Source organism: Carassius auratus, chromosome 3, assembly GCF_003368295.1.
Source record: "Carassius auratus strain Wakin chromosome 3, ASM336829v1, whole genome shotgun sequence".
NCBI lineage: Eukaryota > Metazoa > Chordata > Actinopteri > Cypriniformes > Cyprinidae > Carassius > Carassius auratus.
The window spans coordinates 29,488,094-29,506,834 of NC_039245.1; the positions used below are offsets into that span (position 1 = coordinate 29,488,094).

Consider the following 18,741-nt stretch of genomic DNA (forward strand, 5'->3'; position numbering starts at 1 on the left):
CCCCAAATTAATTCCAGTGTTTTTGTACAGTCTAACAGTAGGACGGTGCACTCTAATGTAAACATTCACTAACATTAGCAAATCATACATGAAAAACTCTCCATGAAAAACGCAATACATGAAATTGCATAGACATGAACAGCCATAAATCACTTAAAGGGGGGGTGAAATGCTATTTCATGCATACTGAGTTTTTTACACTGTTAAAGAGTTGGATTCCCATGCTAAACATGGACAAAGTTTCAAAAATTAAGTTGTATGTTTGAAGGAGTATTTCTGTTCCAAAAATACTCCTTCTGGTTTGTCACAAGTTTCGGAAAGTTTTTTTCGAGTATGGCTCTGTGTGACGTTAGATGGAGTGGAATTTCCTTATATGGGTGCTAAGGGCGCGTCTGCTGGAAGAGCCATAGAGCGCGCGCTCCCGTATAGCAGAGCAGAGAGAGGCTGTGCACAGACAATCACTCATCACAGCGAGAGCGTCGCGAAATGTCACAAAAGGAGTGTGTTTTTGGTTGCCAGGGCAAGACAACCCTGCACAGATTACCAAAAGAGAAACAGCATTAAGGGACCAGTGGATGGAGTTTATTTTTTACAGAGCATCAACGGAGTTGTGCAAGTGTTTGTGTTTGTTCCCCTGCATTTCGAAGATGCTTGTTTTACAAACAAGGCCCAGGTTGACGCTGGATTTGCACATCGTTTATTTCTTAAGGATAATGCAATCCCAACAAAAAAGGGTCACGATCGTGTGTTGGAACCGCAGGCGGTGAGTAAAACTGCTTCAAATATCTCTGTGTTATTAACTTAGCTATTGGCGCGTAAGCACATCAAGTAAACAACATGCGATGTTGTCATCAAACTGCACTTTCCACATGTACAGCTTGAAAAAAAAAAAAAAAAAAAGACGACAAAGTGGAACTTAGTCATTTTCCAAAACCGCTAAGCAAATATATACAGTTTCAGTACATACCACATAGAAAAGGCTTTGCTGATGCTGCTCTTGCTAAATTTCAGCCTCTGGATCTGTGTCACAGCTTCCAGACGCGCTCAACACAAAATCCTACTGGCGCTCGTGATTCTTTAGCTCCGCCCACACGTCACGCCTCTAGGCGCTCGTGTTTTTCCGGGAAAAATTGGTACAGACTATCTTTCTCTTATGAATATAATAAAACTAAAGACTTTTTGGAGTTATGAAGGATGCAGTACTACTCTATAGGTACTCAAGATTAACAAGATATTGAGTGAAAACGAGCATTTCACCCCCCCCCCCCTTTAATTAGGTGGAGGTGTTACTTGTATCTCCTGTGAAAAGGGGGTTCCGTTTGATGTCATTGAAAGGGAGTTTCCCGATGTTGCTGATTGGCTGGAAGTTCAGTAGTCGCTGAAGTGACGTCTTGGGAAGCCCGTGGTTGGGTGTTGGCTGACGATGTGGAGTTGTGCGGGCTGGTTGAATTTGAATGAGCACTCAAGGTCACACTCATTAGAACATAACTCAGAACACAAAACTCTCAACGAAAAAAAAAAAGAAACTAAAGTAAAAGAACAGAAGTAAAACTTGATGAGTTGCACAGTTGCTTTTAAAACTAAGGGAGTGGGATCTCATAATTCTACCCAAAAACACTGCCATAAATAAAGAATGGTATCAAAACTTTCTACAAGAGCGATGACTTCTAATGATCCAAAAGCAGTTTGGTGATGATTTGTACATTTTCCAGCTTAAAGGAGCTCCATGTCAAAAAACAAGAGTGATAAAGAAGTGGCTCAAAGATAACTACATTGAAATTTTAGATCCGTTGCCAGGCAACTCCCCTGATCTCAATCCCATAAAGAACCTGTGGTCAGTCCTCAAAAGGCGGGTGGACAAGCAGAAGCCAACAAATTGTGATCGATTCAGAGAACTTTATGGCCATCAGTCAGGATTTGGCCTAGAAACTAATTTCCAGCTTGCCATGGTGAATTACAGAGGTTATGAAGATTGACTGAAGCAAACAAATTTCAAAATTTGTCACTGCCAAAACATTTGGCCATGACTAGACATTTTGACAGTAAATCCCGATTCATTATAGTGAGAAGTAATTATTCTTTGGCTCTTACGGTGACACTGCAAGTTTTAACAAAGTATCAGCTCCAGATATGTTTTTTTTTAAGAAAAGGCGACTTTTCTTTATTAAAAACAAATACAATAAAAATACATTTGCTTACAAATCATGTTATGTTTATGTGGTTATAATGTGTTTTAATATTACAGTAGAACACTATCATCAGCTACTTTTCTCCACATGTTTTGGGAATGTCCAATTGTTGTCAAACTGTGGACACATTAATTCTGTTTTATCCTTTTAACTACAAACTGATTACACGTCTAATCCATGTTTATGTCTTTTTTATGCCATGTTCATGGTTTTCCAGTGGCAAAGAAGACAATAATACAAAAATGGTTTACTCCACAGTACTCACGTCTGCGCAAAAACATTTTAGATCCACAGCCTCCTTGTGAAGGTACAACAGCACAAGTGAAAAAAAGGCTAAACCTAATATTATCAATGCATGGCAATATATTTCTTACAAAAAAATTTGACTATATAAAGGAATGAACAGAAGCTTTTTTTATTATTATTGATATTTCTGTTGCTCCCACTTCCCTGTTTGAATTGTTTGAATGGATGTTGTTGTTTTAATTAAAGACAATAAAAAAGTTGAGTACTGTACTTGTGATGCTAAAGCTCAGTGTAGTTCAGGAATGGGAAGAGGGGTTTTATCCATATTACCAATATTGTATTGGTCAAAAATAACAAAAACCAAATGGGTTAAACCCAGTGTAAATCTGTTAATCTTTGATGAAACTTGCCAGACATTATAACTTTCTAATAATCCTGAAGACCTTGATTAGTTTGTTCAGGTGGGTTTGTTAAACAGTTTAACATGCATGTTTCTGGTTAAAGTCAGTATTAAATTAAAAAAAAAGACCCTTGTTCTTAGCCTTTTCTAAAGTTTAACCACATAAAACAGTCAGTTCATCATGGATAAAATCCAGTGAGAAGGAAATCAATGGAGGTCAAGTGGGATGGTAATTCTGGTTCATGTTGACTTTGACAACCATGAGATGCCAAAAAGTTATTCATCATGAATCAGGAGTGACTTCTGTATTTGACACACACACACACACATGGAGCGATCAGAAAGGGAGTTCATTTCTGCATTTAAATGCAGTAATTATCAAAACTGAAGATGATTTTCTCACCGTCACAACTGATTACACTAAAGCTTCTTCATCTTCAAGATGTACCTGTTAAATACACAAAACACACACACACACACACACACACACACACACACAAAACGACATTTTCAGTATTTGCTTATTGCCAAGCATGTTTTGTCTGTCTTCATTAATTGTTTTCATGGACTATTATCGTATTTCAACTAGATTTACTGAAAAAAAAAAAAAAAAAAATATGTGTCAGTGAGAGAAGTTGTGTATTTTAGGAATAAGATAGACATGAAGAGATAGAGCCAATGCAATATTAATAACACATTGTTCCTGAAGCAACTTTACAAAGAACAAACCCTCAGTAAGTAAGCCACATAATATTATATGATAATACTGACTCATTTGTTTAAATATAATGATTATTGAAATATAATAATTATCTTCTAATAAATCAGTCAGATGTTTCACCTCTCATTCTGTAGCATTTGAAAATCAGCACAACTGTTACTAGCAGATATGGACAAACTGCCAGAACAGAACTGAGTGTGTGGAGGACCGAGATCTGAGATTCTGAAGGAGACACTGAAACACAGACACACAAGCACTTTATCATGTACTATACCTGAACGAGAGCATAAAAAATAAATCAGCTCACATATACAGCAGCATTCATTTGAGACTCCTCTAACTGAGATCCAGCTCTTGGGTGACTCTCCTCTCTCTGAGTGTTTGCAGTAGTAGAAACCCTCATGTGACTTTGAGACAGTAGAGATGATCATCTCTGTAGTTTGATTCTGGATGAGTGATCCATCTTTATAGAAATCAGCTCTGAGGTTTTGTAGAGTTGAATGTTGATATAAACAGCGTAGAGTCAGAGTATCTCCTTCAGTCAAAGGATGAACAGGACTCTCCAGAATCACAAAAACTAGAAAAGAAAACAAACAAACACACATACATATACATATACATATACATATACATATACATATATAACAAACACACACACAGGTGCATCTGAAATTAGAATGTCATGGAAGATATCAATATTTCAGTAATTCAACTCAAATTATGAAATGTGTGTAATAAATAAATTCAATGAATACAGACTGAAGTAGTTTAAGTCTTAAGGTTCTTTAAATTGTCACTTCCTGTTTGTTGTTGGCACCTGTACTGTGTTTGAGCTCCATCACTATATTCTTTTTATCGACTATTTTTATCTTAAAAAAAAAATTTTATACACCATCATTTCCGTTTATATAACGTGTGAATATATCCTCTATTTTATTGTACAACAAAAACAATCAGAGCGCCTCGTTATCACTAGTTTTATTTTGAGCTCCTGGGTCCGCTATTAGCTTATAGACCGTTAGCATCAGCGGCGTGGTTGCTGCTAACTGCGCTTACATTGCTAATACTCTATTCACACACATTACCACTGCTGTACTCACTGTTACTTGCTTTAATGGCAGATGAATGTCTACCTTTCTTTGCAGGCAAGGACATGTTCGAGCTGCATTGGGTGCGACCTGGAGGTGAGGCAGGCCCAGCTGAGAGAGCCGAGAGTCACGCTGGAATCATCCCAGGCTGACGCTCACAAGTCCGGGGTAAGTATACAGCGTTCTGTTAACAGTCCCACTTCGTCTACTACATGTGTTTCTCTGCACAGGCCCGATGCACCCAGGACGCGATCTTCCCAGATGTCCTTCACTCTCGGCGCTGGGACACCATGGACCCTGGGTGCATCCACAGCGGAGGACGTGAGCCAGGCCCTGGGTGACGACTTCTCCCCCTCCGTTCTTCGAGATCTCCACACGGAACCACTTCGCTGCCCTCCGCGAGACAGGACGCGACGCTGTGATCATCGGAGACTCCATCGTCCGACACGTCCGTGCTACGTTAGCTGAAGGTAAAGCGCACACTCATTGTTTCCCTGGTGCTCATGTTCTTGATGTTTTTGCGCAGATACCCACGATCCTGAAGGCCGACGAGAGCCCCAGAGCGGTCGTGCTTCACGCTGGGGTTAACGAAAACATGCTGCAGCAGACAGAGACGCTGAAGAGGGACTTCAGCAGCCTGATCGAGACGGTTCACAGCACGACTCCCGCGGAGACGATCATCGTGTCAGGACCACTGCCCACGTATCGACGAGGACACGAAAAGTTCAGTAGACTTTTTGCTTTAAATGAATGGTTGTTGTCACGGTGTAAAGAACAGAAACTGCTATTTGTTAATAACTGGAATCTTTTCTGGGAGCATCCTAGGCTGTTTCGCGCTGATGGCTTGCACCCCAGCAGAGTCGGAGTGGAGCTGCTCTCTGACAACATCTCCAGGACACTTCGCTCCATGTGACTAGTAAGACAATTCTCAAATAACTATTATAATGAATTTTGTTCCACCCGCTTAAATGATAAAAGTACTTGTGCTGTACAATCTATTAAGACGGTGTCTGTTCCCCGAATAGTGAGGTCAAAATATAAATTGAATGTAGGATCTAGAAAAAATCTTATCGTGATTAAACCAGAAACATGTAAAGTAAATGAACAAAAACAATCTTTAAAGTTTGGGCTCATAAATATTAGATCACTCACACCCAAAACAGTTATTGTAAATGAAATGATCACAGATAATAGTTTTGATGTACTCGGCTTCACTGAAACCTGGCTAAAACCAAATGATTATTTTGGTCTAAATGAGTAAACTCCAACAAACTACTGTTATAAGTATGAGCCCCGTCAGACTGGTCGTGGCAGAGGTGTTGCAACAATATACAGTGATATTCTCAATGTTACCCAGAAAATGGGATACAAGTTTAACTCATTCGAAATACTTCTGCTCAATGTTACTCTGTCAAACATGCAAAATAAATCTAATGTATCTCTTGCTCTGGCTACTGTGTACAGTATATATCAGGGTGCGTACTGGACAGAGGACTCAGATGCAGAGTAAAGAAAAGGAGAATCTTTGTTCTCACCACAAAACACAAAATAACATAAACAATAATGAAATGCTCTGGCGCACACAGAGATCTCCGAGCTGGCCAGCACAGTGCGGACCACTCGCGCTGCCGGATCTCTGAATTACGGATCCTTTGACAAAAGAACAGAAGATGAGACTGATACTGAGAATCATGCAAAAGATGGGCAAAGACAAAACAATCTACTCACGACCACAGACAAAAAAGCAGAGACATATAAGGGAGTGGGGGAACGAGTGACAGGTGGGGAAGAATCAGCTCTTGATCTGCACAACCCCGCCACGATCAGCGCTGATTGCCCAGACCACCAGACGCTAATCATGGGAGATTTTAATATTCACATTGATAATACAAATGATGCATTAGGACTTGTGTTTACTGACCTAATAAACTCTTTTGGAGTCAAGCAAAATGTCACCGGGCCCACTCATCGTTTTAATCATTCACTTGATTTAATTATATTGCATGGAATCGATCTTACTGCTATAGATATCGTACCTCAATGTGATGATATTACAGACAATTTCCTTGTATCGTGCATGCTGCATATCACTGATATTAACTATATGTCTCAGCATTACCGTCTGGGCAGAACTATTGTTCCAGTCACCAAAGACAGATTCGCAAATAACCTGCCTGATCTATCTCAACTGCTATTTGTACCCAAAAATATACATGAATTATACAAAATGACTGACAACATGGGCACTATTTTTTCTAATACATTAGAAGCTGTTGCACCCATCAAATTGAAAAAGGTTAGAGAAAAACGTACTGTGCCATGGTATAACAGTAATACTCGCTCTCTCAAGAAAGTAACTCGTAGTCTTGAATGCGAATGGAGAAAAACTAACTCGGAAGTTTTTAGAATTGCATGGAAAAACAGTATGTCCAGCTATAGACAGGCTCTAAAAACTGCTATGGCAGAGCATATCCACAAACTCATAGAAAATAACCAAAACAATCCAAGGTTTTTATTTAGCACAATGGCTAAATTAACTAATTTCCAGACGCCAGCTGATTTAAATATTCCACCAACGTTAAATAGTAATGACTTTATGAATTTCTTCACTGATAAAATAGATAACATTAGAAATACAATGCGAATGTAGATTCTACAGCGTCTAACACTTCAGTTTCATCCATCGCACCCAAAAATAAACTGCAGTGCTTTACAAATATAGGACAGGAAGAGCTAAATAAACTTTTCACTGTATCTAAACCAACAACATGTTTATTAGATCCTGTACCCACTAAATTACTGAAAGAGTTGTTACCTGTAGCCGAAGAACCACTTCTCAATATTATTAACTCATCGTTATCTTTAGGTCACGTCTTAAAACCATTCAAGCTGGTGGTTATTAAAGGGTGCCATCTGTAATGTTTGGCAAAAAAAAAACAAGTCATAGTCCACATTCCATACCAGATGGGGGCAGTATGCCTCAATAAAGTGAATTGGTCTACTCTAGAGTAACAAACGAGAAACGGCATAGTCTCTATGCTCCGCCCCTACTTTCACAACAACACTACAGCCATAGCCGAAGCCTAACTGTGCGTTCACACCGCCGGCATCTAGAGCATCAAAAATCGCTCTTGTCGCTCTGCTCACGACGCTGCAGAAAGATTTGTGAACGCTCAGACGCTCTAACGTAGATCAAATACTTATTTTGTATTTAAAGCGGCCGCAAAGCAAACAAGCTTGTTGATCTCGTGCAGACTAACCACAAGGAGTTATAAGTTAACCTCATTAAATATTGTTGTGGACGAAATATTAGGATCCTTTACTTAAAAAGAACAATCTCAGACACCTTGGTCCACGTATCACTTATTAATTTATTTTTTATGTCCCTGTACGCAAACAGGGACACTTCATAGATTAATACAAACGCTAAACAGCAATAATCAACCTGTCCTTTATTCTGCTTGGGAACTAATGTGCCAACTCTCAAGCATTCACCGTGAGACACACGCAATTGACTCTTTTCACACGCTTTCATGCCACACATCAATTTTTTCACGCACAGAAAAACCACGAAGCAAAGAGGACACGGAGACCAACAGACTAGACAGAGCAGGTTAGTTATGATATAATAAAATGGGTAACGTTAAGTTATAGCTAGCTAATTATCAAACGCAGCTACGGTTAGCCATCGCTAACATTAATACGTTTATCGAACAGCCTTCGATACATTTCTATGTTATAACTTCCTGAAAACAAATACACAAACATATAAAACAAACTTCTAGCGAAATACTAACAGCATCTAACTTACCAATCCAAAAGAAATGTTGCAAGTTCGGAGTCGAACCTCATTTCTTTCCGGTCCATCAGTTGTCTCCAGCGATTAAAAGCAGTGCCGATGTTTACTCTGGTTCGGCTCCTTTTCTTATCGGATTTGATTTGTGATTCCGAGCGCGGTTGTTTCCCTGTAGCGGGTGGCGCTCTCTTCCCTGAACTGAAATGAAGTACTGGGCTGTACTTTTCACATGATTGACATCAGGTTCAGGCACGCCCAGAAGCCGTGCAAGCTATTTGTGTATTGCAGGTTGGCTGGTGGTTATGCTGCCCGCATACCGCCTTCCATGGCCGAAACTGGTAGTACGACACCTGTCGGGCCGGGGCTAGTAATGCTAATGAAGGTTGATATCTCCGCAGCACTATAACTTGACATTTTTTTTATGACATCATCGCCCTTATTTCTTCTCATTCTTTTGATGCGTGTAGGACATGTTATGGATATTTTTACCTCAATTTTTGTATATGGCACCTTTAAGCCTCTTATTAAGAAACCAAAACTAGATCCTAGTGAACTGGAAAATTATAGGCCTATTTCAAATCTTCCATTTATGTCAAAATTTTTTGAAAAAGTTGTGTCTGCTCAATTGAGCACCTTCCTGCACAAAAATGATCTGTATGAAGAATTTCAGTCAGGTTTCAGGCCCGACCATAGCACAGAAACTGCACTTAAAATTTAAAATGACCTGCTTCTTGCGTCAGATAAAGGTTGATTCTCATTTCTAGTTTTACTTTATCTTAGTGCTGCGTTTGACACCATAGATCATAACATACTCATAGATCGATTACAAAACTATACAGGTATTCGAGGGCAGGCACTAAGATGGTTTAGATCCTACCTGTCCGATCACTATCATTTTGTTTACTTAAATGGGGAGTCATCGCATTTATCATCAGTAAAATATGGAGTGCCACAATGATCCGTCCTAGGTCCCCTTATATTTTCAATAAACATGTTGCCCCTTGGTAATATTATTAGAAAATACGTAATTAGCTTCCACTGTTACGCTGATGATTCTCAGCTCTATATTTCAACGAGACCCGATGAAACCTCTAAATGATCAAAGCTAACAGAGTGTGTTAAAAATGTAAAAGATTGGATGAGCAATAATTTTCTCCAATTAAATTCGGATAAGACAGAGATATTAATTATTGGACCAAAAAACACTCCACAGAATCTTGTAGATTACAATCTGCAACTAGACGGATGTACTGTTACTTCTTCTAGAGTCAAAATCTGGGTGTTATATTAGACAGTAACTTTTCTTTTGAAAATCATATTTCCCATGTTACAAAAGCTGCATTCTTCCATCTTAGAAACATTGCCAAGCTACGAAACATGTTGTCTGTTTCTGATGCAGAAAAGCTAGTTCATGCATTCATGACCTCTAGACTGGACTATTGAAATGCACTTCTAGGTCATCATCTGGCTGACTACGACTTGTAAAAAATTTACTACAAATCCTGTCATACGTGCACAAACTGACAATCACCACTTATAAGCTATAACTAAATATTGTAGAAACATAAATTTCTGTAAAGTTGCTTTGTAACGATTTGAATTGTAAAAAGCACTAAACAAATAAACTTGAATTGAATTGAATTGATGATTTTGGCTCATAATTAACAAAAACCCACCATCTCAACAAATTAGAATAATGGTGACATGCCAATCAGCTAATCAACTCAAAACACCTGCAAAAATTCCTGAGCCTTCAAAAGTCTCTCAGTTTGGTTCACTAGGCTACAAAATCATGGGGAAGACTGCTGATCGGACAATTGTCAAGAATACAATCATTGACACCATTCACAATGAGGATAAGCCACAAATATTATTTGCCAAATAAGCTGGCTGTTCACAGAGTGCTGTATCCAAGCATGTTAACAGAAAGTTGAGTGGAAGGAAAAAGTGTGGAAGGAAAAAATGCACAACCAAATGAGTGAACCACAGCCTTATGAAGGATTGTCAAGCAAAATTGATTCAAGAATTTGAGTGAACTTCACAAGGAATGGACTGAGGCTGGTGTCAAGGCATCAAGAGCTACCACACACAGACATGTTGAGGAATTTGTAACTCGTGTAAAGACGCTCCTCAACCACAGACAACGTCAGAGGCGTCTTACCTGGGCTAAGGAGAATAAGAACTGGACTGTTGCCCTTAAGTGGTCCAAAGTCCTCTTTTCAGATGAGAGCAAGTTTTGTATTTCATTTGGAAACCAAGGTCCTAGAGTCTGGAGGATGGGTGGAGAAGCTCACAGCCCAAGTTTCTTGAAGTCCAGTGTAAAGTTTCCACAGTCTGTGAATATTTGGGGTGGAATTTCATCTGCTGGTGTTGGTCCATTGTGTTTTTTGAAAACCAAATTCACTGCACCTATTCACCAGGTAGTTTTGGAGCAATTAATAAATGAACTTCCATGGCATTCTAATTTATTGAGATGAACATGTATGGACCTGATGGACCTGTAGCGGTGGGTCCTTGGATTCAAAATGGTTGAAGAATCCTGATCTAATATTTCTTGATTGTGTTTTATCAACTTGCTTTATGAATTGATTGTAAACTGCCAGTAAAGTGAATAAATACAGAAACAGAGACTCACAGTGTACAGTGATATTAACAGGATGACTGTTCTCTCCAGATTCAGACTGACACCAGTACAATCCAGTGTCTGATGTGATGGTGGATCTGATTGTACAGGTAGATCCTGACTGTGATCCCCACACTGATGATGAACAATCTTGCAGCCCCCAACTCTCTGTGTATCTTCTCACTCTCCATCTTTCAGAATTACTCTGGTCCTCACAGCTCAGAGAGAGAGAGACAGATGTGAAGTGTTGAGTTCTGCTGGGACTGATGATCAGAGAGACTCGAGGAGAACAACCTGAGGAAGAAGTTACAGCTACAATGTTTCAGATTTGTGCATGAAATTTCTCTTTACTTAATCTGATCCAAGATTTTAAGATTCTGTTTGAACTCACCAGTGACCCATACTGGCTGTGTGTTGCTGTAGGTTGTATAATAAGCTGGTTTTATTCTCTCTGCTCTGCACACATAAACTCCTGTGTGTTTTAGAGCAGCAGAACTGACTGTGTAGTTTCCTCCAGCTCCTCTGCTGCTGTCTGAGAGCATCTGATAATTATGACTGCTGTAGTCTGCATGAAGTGAGAATATCACCATAAACACATCTTCCTGATCCCTTTAAATATAAGCTTAAAATATGGTCTCCTAACCCAGTGTAATATGCAGAGATGACTATATGCAAGCCATTAATAGGTCAATTTTTCAGAAAAATAAATTATACTGATTCTATCAAAATATTGCTCCATTTGTGCAGACCAGTGAGACACAGTATTGTTGGCTAACTATTCGTTTAGGATGGGAAACTTGTTTGATAATTTCCCCCTTGACCTTTTGTTTGTTTGCTTTTAAAGACTTGTGGCACTTAAATGACACTTCATGAACCCAACGTAATACTGTTGACTGAGTCACATTAAATAACATTTTTGACATTAAGTATTAATAATATTAACAAATAAAGCACATTCGTCTCACCAGATGAAATGGTTACAGTGTACCAGGTAAATGTCCAGTCTGCAGAAAAGTTGTTAACCTCACAGATCAGAGTTACTGGATCTCCTTCAGTCAACCACTTTTGTGGAGAAACACTTAAAACTGCTCTGAGTTCTGGAATTGTGAAATAGCTTATTAATAACATGTCAAATGAGTGTGTATATTAAGATATGTTCAAACTCACCTGATACTGTCAGCGTAACAGCATCACTGTATTGTGATCTGCGTGATCCTCCTCTCTCTGCTCCATAACAGAAGTATTGACCAGCATCAGACTCAGTAACAGGACTGAATGTGTGTTCCTGTAGTTCACTGAAAACACTGACTGAACCGTTTTTATACCAGCTGTACTGCCAGCTAGTGATTCCTTCCGAATATGTGTCACATCTGAGAGTCACCGTTTCTCTTCTGAATACATGTTGAGCAGGTTCAATGGTCAATTTGGCTTTTGGTCTTTCTGTATAATGACAAAAAATTAACAACAATATGATAGGAGAACATTTAAAAAATGTAAAATAAATATACATAGCATTCACATTCTTCTCGGATGATCTCATTTCCGGAGCTGTACTTCCCTTACTCTAAGGCTAATACATTTATTTCACGATCTTGGTGATTATGTACAAGCATTTTTTATATGCCAATATTATATCAGCCAATTTTTACTTTTACTCCACTACATTTTCAAATTAAAATTTATACTTTTAAAATGTATACTTTATACTTTTACTCATTTATACATTTCCCCAAAGCATATTCGTTACTAACTATGAAATAGTCAGAAGAACACTAACTGCAAGCAAACAGGTTTGATAAATCAGTGGTCTGGAATCTGCAAGTTAGACTCTTTAAAACACCTTTGCTCACGTGCAAACAAGTGCGCACACAAATGTGGGTTATTTCATTTTCAACTCAATTTGAGGCTGGGGTGCGCGATATACAGTATACTGTATATGTGATAATATGGTAAGTGTTGTAATGATGTGCAATCTGACATGATCAAATAGGCTTTATCACTAAATTACACACATATTGCATTTAAGTGGCACTGAAATTAGGCACCGAAATCTGCATTCTGATTTTGTTACTGATGTTGACAAAATTTAGGCTAGTCAAATAGTTCCATGTATTTTGAATTTCAGCAATATCAACTGCTGGCATTAGGACTGTCATTCACCTTTATGATACTTTGTGTACGCGAGTGGAAGCCCACAGATGATGTAAGGCTGTACGGTGCTGTCTGCTTTAATGAATCATTAGCTAATGATTTGTAAAGATATCAGTATGTGATGATTTTACATGTTGAGGCAGATGACAAATGTTGAACTCAGAGAAAAGGAAAAATACTTGCCATATATAGTCACAGTTACTGGTTCACTGTAATTTGTGTATTGTCCCACTCTTCGTGCTCTGCACCTGTACTCTCCTCCATCAGAGACTTTCACTGAATCAATTTTTTTAGTTGAAGCTTCAGTCAATTCACTTCTTGTGTCTTTTATCCAGAGAAACTCCCAACCAACCAAAGTTTGACCCAGTTCACATCTCAGAGTAACCGAGTCTCCAGTGAACACTGAACTCTGTGGCTCAACAGTCACAGTTGGTTTGGAAAAATCTGTCAGTATAAAATCATTATCAGCATGAGTTGTTAAAGTTTTTCAAAAGGTCTCATCCTCTCACTATTGTTAGCGCATCTTGATTTCACAAACAATGTAAGAAATACAGCTGCTAGAAGCAATTACATAGACAAGTTAGGTCAATATTCATTCAGACTCAGGAGTATAATGCATGGAGTTAGAAAAGTTGCAAAGACCATCCTTGGTAGGGTTCAAACCTACAACCTTTTGTACCTGTGAGGCAATGGATCTTCGCAGGTCCAATGTCAGGGGAAAAATGAGTTCACAAACACACACACACACACACAAAATATCATTTGTGACCTAATGGTTCGATCCTCATGTCTGGTAAGAATTGTCAGAAGTGAATTACCAGTGCTCTTTTCCACCCTCAATGTTGAGGCCATTGAGCAAGGCACCGACCCCCTTATGAATATGCCATAAAAGTGAATTATACAATAAATGAATAAGATGAATAATTGTAAGCTTTATTCAGCTAAGCTAATGTAATGTTCTAGTTACACTTAATGTTGACATTTTCCAGGTTACAGGTTACATCATTTATAGTATATTGTAAAAAATAACCAATACAATTCTATTGTGCTTTTTCCTTCACATTAACAGTAGTTAATGTGAAGAATAGTTAACATTCTATTTATTAAAACCAAGTATACATCCCAGCAATCTCAACTATCAGCATTTTAAAGGCAAGGCAAGGTAAGTTTATTTATATAGCACATTTCGTACAAAATGGTAATTCAAAGTGCTTTACATTAAAGAAAGTAAAATAATAATGAAAAAAAAAAATAACAAGAATAAAACAAGAAATTTTAAAACTTTTATAATTATTAAAATATTTACTTATTTAAAATGAATTTAAAACAGTTAGAAAGGTATTTTACATAAAAAAAAAAACAGTGAAAATATAGTGCAATCAGTTCGGACATTGCACAGTGCTCATTCAATAAATGCACAGCTAAACAGATGGGTTTTGAGTCTAGATTTAAATCTGACTAGTGTTTTAGCACATCTGATCTCTTCTGGAAGCTGATTCCAACTGCGGGCAGCATAGTAACTACAGGCGGACTCCCCTTGTTTTGTGTGAACCCTTGGCATTTCTAACTGACTCGATCCTAATTATCTGAGTCCTCTGTTATGTTTATATTCAGTGAGCATATCTGCCATATATTTTGGTCCTAGGTCATTTAGTGACTTACATAAGAGTAAAAGTACTTTAAAATCAATCCTAAATGTAACTGGAAGCCAGTGTATAGGACCTGAGGACCAGTGTTGGGTATAGTTACTTTGGAAAGTAGTTAGTTAGGTTACAACGTTACCATCAATTAAAAGTAATCAGTTATGATACAGCGTTACCTATTCATAAAAGTAACGCGTTAGAGTACTCATGCGTTACCAAAAATTAAAAGCAGTTTGCAGCGGCTCACATATGACAGACACAGCCCCCGGCCCCTTTAAATGCACCTAGAAGTCGTGGCTTCCGACAATGAATAACGTCAGTCATCCGACTAAATTAACACTGCAGGATAACAATAACAGGAAAGACAGTCAGCAATCGGCTATTCCACATGGCGTTTTATTTATTTATTATCACAGAACATATTATTAATCAAAATTCGCACCTAACGTAACCAAGTATGCTTACTTGTAAACACAACCTTAAACAGGCTTTTAAAAATTAAAACCATTTAGAAATGATGAACAACCAGCCAGCCAATGATCTAACAGAAATTAACAGCTGCCTGTCAAACAAAAATGATAAACCGAATTAAATCCTTCACTGCCACACAGGCAAATGACAAATCGCTTAATAGGCGAACTAATTATTATTAAAGTGTCACTCACAGTCACAAGCCTAAATTCGCTTTAACACAGTCCTCTTACATTTACTCTTCAAAGTAGTGATTAAAACGTAGCGTTAAATTTGAGGTAGAATTTTTGGCGACAGAAGCTTTTCACCAAAGCAGAGTGTGCATTTTACCGTTATGTTCTTTTCTTTTTCGTTGACAAATTGAAAATAATGTGCGTACTTCCATAAACCAAACGCTGTCCTCTCTGCTATCTTGCCGGGAGTTCGAAAAAAAAAAAAACCCACACACGCGCACACAGGGTCAGGCGCAGGGCACAGACGCATCACAGCCATTGACTTCACGATCACAGAGCTTCGGCTCCGCTGATACTGTACATCCGCAGTTGGCACAGTAGACCTAGGACTACTGTCTGACAAAAAGCAGGCTGCAGTCGGGATTTTCCTTTCCTTAAAATAACGGATTACTTTTTTTAAAAAAATAACGAAGTTACTGATTACTTACACACGAAACTAACGCGTTAAGTTACACATTTCAGGAAAAAAGTAATTAGAGTACCCACAACACTGCTGAGGACTGGGGTGATATGCTCAGATTTTCTGGTTCTAGTCAGAATCCTGGCAGCAGCGTTTTTTTACAAATATTTAAAAATAATAAGGATGCAACAAAGATTAATTGCAAACGTGTTGTGAAACTTCATAGTTCAGTAAACTGCAGGTGTCATGATGTTCACAAACACAGTGATGTACCTTTATTTACACCATGCCCTTTACTCATCAAAAAAAATAGGCAATTTTTTTTTCAATATAATAATTCAATAAAAAAAGAAAAAATCCTCTCAGATTAGTGTACACTCATAATGTGAATATGATGAAATATACTCACCTTCAGTGTGTCCGAAATTAATGTTTGAAATCAGCACTAAAAAGTGAAGTGAAATAAACATTATACTGTTACCATGGAGCTGATAATGTGCATTTTAGATTAGCCATATTATAAAATATATTTATTACTATATAAAGATTATTATTTCTTTGTTTATCAAACAAACTTGAGCGCATGATCTGGTTTTGTTAAATATGATTGAGCTGATTATAAAGAATAATTCATATAATAATAATTCATAATAATTAATGTTATATTTTATGCATATATGCATGTCTCATTAAACTATTTTTAAGATTTTTATTTATTTATTTGAAGCTAACAGTCTGATCACACGCAGAAGAATAAAACCAAACTTAATGTCACTATGCTTAATGTCCAGATACTTGAAACTTAATGTCAAGTATCTGGTGAATATCTACTTAGATCAGACTCTATGCTAAACAAAACATTTTAACTGGTTCAAACACACACACACACACATACACACACTACAAAACACCAACCTGAACTAAAACACACTGATCTACAACTCAGACTACATTTCACAAACAGCACTAACTGCCCACTTATTCTTAAGCTCATCTTTGAAACTCTGAGCAGCATAAAAAAAAAATAAAAAAAAAATAAAAATCCACAAACAATAAATCACTTAAGATTCTTCTTAATATAATAACAATTACATACATATCCAGAGGAAAATACTCACAGAGCACAAGAGTAAGTTGACTGAGCTCCATACTGACTGAATAATGACAGACGGTTGAAGACACAGAGTTTTAAAGCCTCAAGACTTCCTGAAACCTATATAGACATACTAAAAACCCAAATAAACCATCAGTTTGAAATACCAAATTCTGGGGCAATTCTCTATTTCAATAACGGTATTAGTTATTATTTATTTTCTTTCAAGAAAGGTGAGCAGGGGATAAATATTGGCTGCAGAGTGTGAAAAAGAGGCAACACCCCTACTCAACATTATGCCTTCATAAAATCCGGATGCTTTGATCTCATCCAATCATAATGCATATTCAACATATATGTCCATTTAAGGAGCCTAATTATAACATTCAGGTGCGTTTCTAAGAAGCTAGGACATCTAAAAAGCTGTCATAATTTTATTTTATTTTTTTGTTTCTTTCAACACTTGTCTTGCACTTAGATATCCTGTTAGGTCTCATATATCTCATGACAAACTTATGCACATCAATTAGACATTCAATAAAGAAAGAAAACTCCTTAATAGAGTAAAGCAAATAAAACTTACTAATAATGAATAAAAAAAAAAATATATATATTTTTTTTTTCTCCTTCCTAGTATACTAACATATTACAATGTTTATAAAAGTGTTTTATTGTTTTATCAATGCCAAAGTGAACTTGTTGGCTGACTATCTGTGCTAGTGTTACAGAGTATAAAGTGTTTTGGTAGTCTTAGTACATTTTGAATGTGAAGTCTACTGTTGTGCAGAATTGAAAGTTGGTAAGGAAAACAGTGTAAAGAGTTCTGAAAAGTAACCCACGTATTGGTCTGTCTTTTATTGTCATTTGCAACATATACTTGTATACTAGGCACTGACATTTGTGAGGTAAGCTCTGAAGAACAAAGATACCAAATTAGCAAAAGCACAATGCAACACAACAGTGCAATGTGCAACATGATGTCTTTTTATGTCAGTACCTGCTGAACAGGGTTGAGGCTAGGGATACAGTTAAAAACGGAAGCGGACAATAAATATAATTTTCTACCTTTTATATTGTGTTTTATTAACCTTTACACCTACCCCAACCCTAAACCTACCCTTTACAATCATGCAAAATTATGCTATACTATAAAGAATAATGTAAACAGCCAGATATGACAAAATAAACCTAGATGGTTCAAAAGTCTTCTGCTAGGAAAAAAACTGTCCTAGCTTTCAACAATATTTAATCCTGTTAAGTCTTGTGAAACAATTTTCCTTACAATCAACAACCTAGACGTAAGATGGCATGTGTGTTTGTATAACTAGAAAAAGTGCAGTGTCATAGTGAGATATGAAAGTTAGCATTACGTCATTTGTTGATATTGGTTCAGTTTAATTCATTTAATTTAATATTAATTTAATTTGATATATTTTATGTAGTAAATCCATAAGTTGATAAACATTATTTTTTGAATATGTGAAGAACATACTGATTTGTTTTATATTTTTGGTATTCAATATGTAAAAAAAGATGAATAAAATAAATAAACAAAAAAAAAAATTCTGACATTTTCGAACCTCTGAAATTGTGCACAAGGGTTAATTTAGTGCAGTCAATATGTTTGTTGACTGCATACTCATTTCAAATTCCAATGTTCAGGGATTTTATGATTTTAATATACAAT

At 37.2% G+C, this 18,741-nt stretch overlaps 1 protein-coding gene across 4 annotated transcripts; it reads right to left on the reverse strand.

The window, feature by feature from the left end:
• Positions 1 to 1,275: 1,275 nt before the first annotated feature.
• LOC113053571 (sialoadhesin-like) lies at positions 1,276 to 17,322 on the reverse strand. Of its 4 annotated transcripts, XM_026218708.1 has the most exons (11): positions 17,080 to 17,322; positions 16,371 to 16,406; positions 13,398 to 13,658; positions 12,231 to 12,503; positions 12,029 to 12,160; positions 11,455 to 11,628; positions 11,076 to 11,375; positions 3,864 to 4,133; positions 3,677 to 3,790; positions 3,239 to 3,283; positions 1,276 to 3,138 (listed from the first exon to the last, which is right to left on the reverse strand). In XM_026218708.1, the coding sequence occupies exons 1-10, from the start codon at positions 17,108 to 17,110 to the stop codon at positions 3,273 to 3,275; spliced, it is 1,602 nt and encodes a 533-aa protein (XP_026074493.1). In that variant the 5' UTR covers positions 17,111 to 17,322; the 3' UTR covers positions 1,276 to 3,138; positions 3,239 to 3,272. The 4 variants fall into 4 exon arrangements, with proteins under 4 accessions (XP_026074493.1, XP_026074500.1, XP_026074484.1 ...); XM_026218715.1 differs by lacking the exons at positions 1,276 to 3,138; positions 3,239 to 3,283 and having other exon boundaries at positions 3,645 to 3,790; positions 11,076 to 11,357; XM_026218699.1 differs by lacking the exons at positions 1,276 to 3,138; positions 3,239 to 3,283 and having other exon boundaries at positions 3,645 to 3,790.
• Positions 17,323 to 18,741: the final 1,419 nt, after the last annotated feature.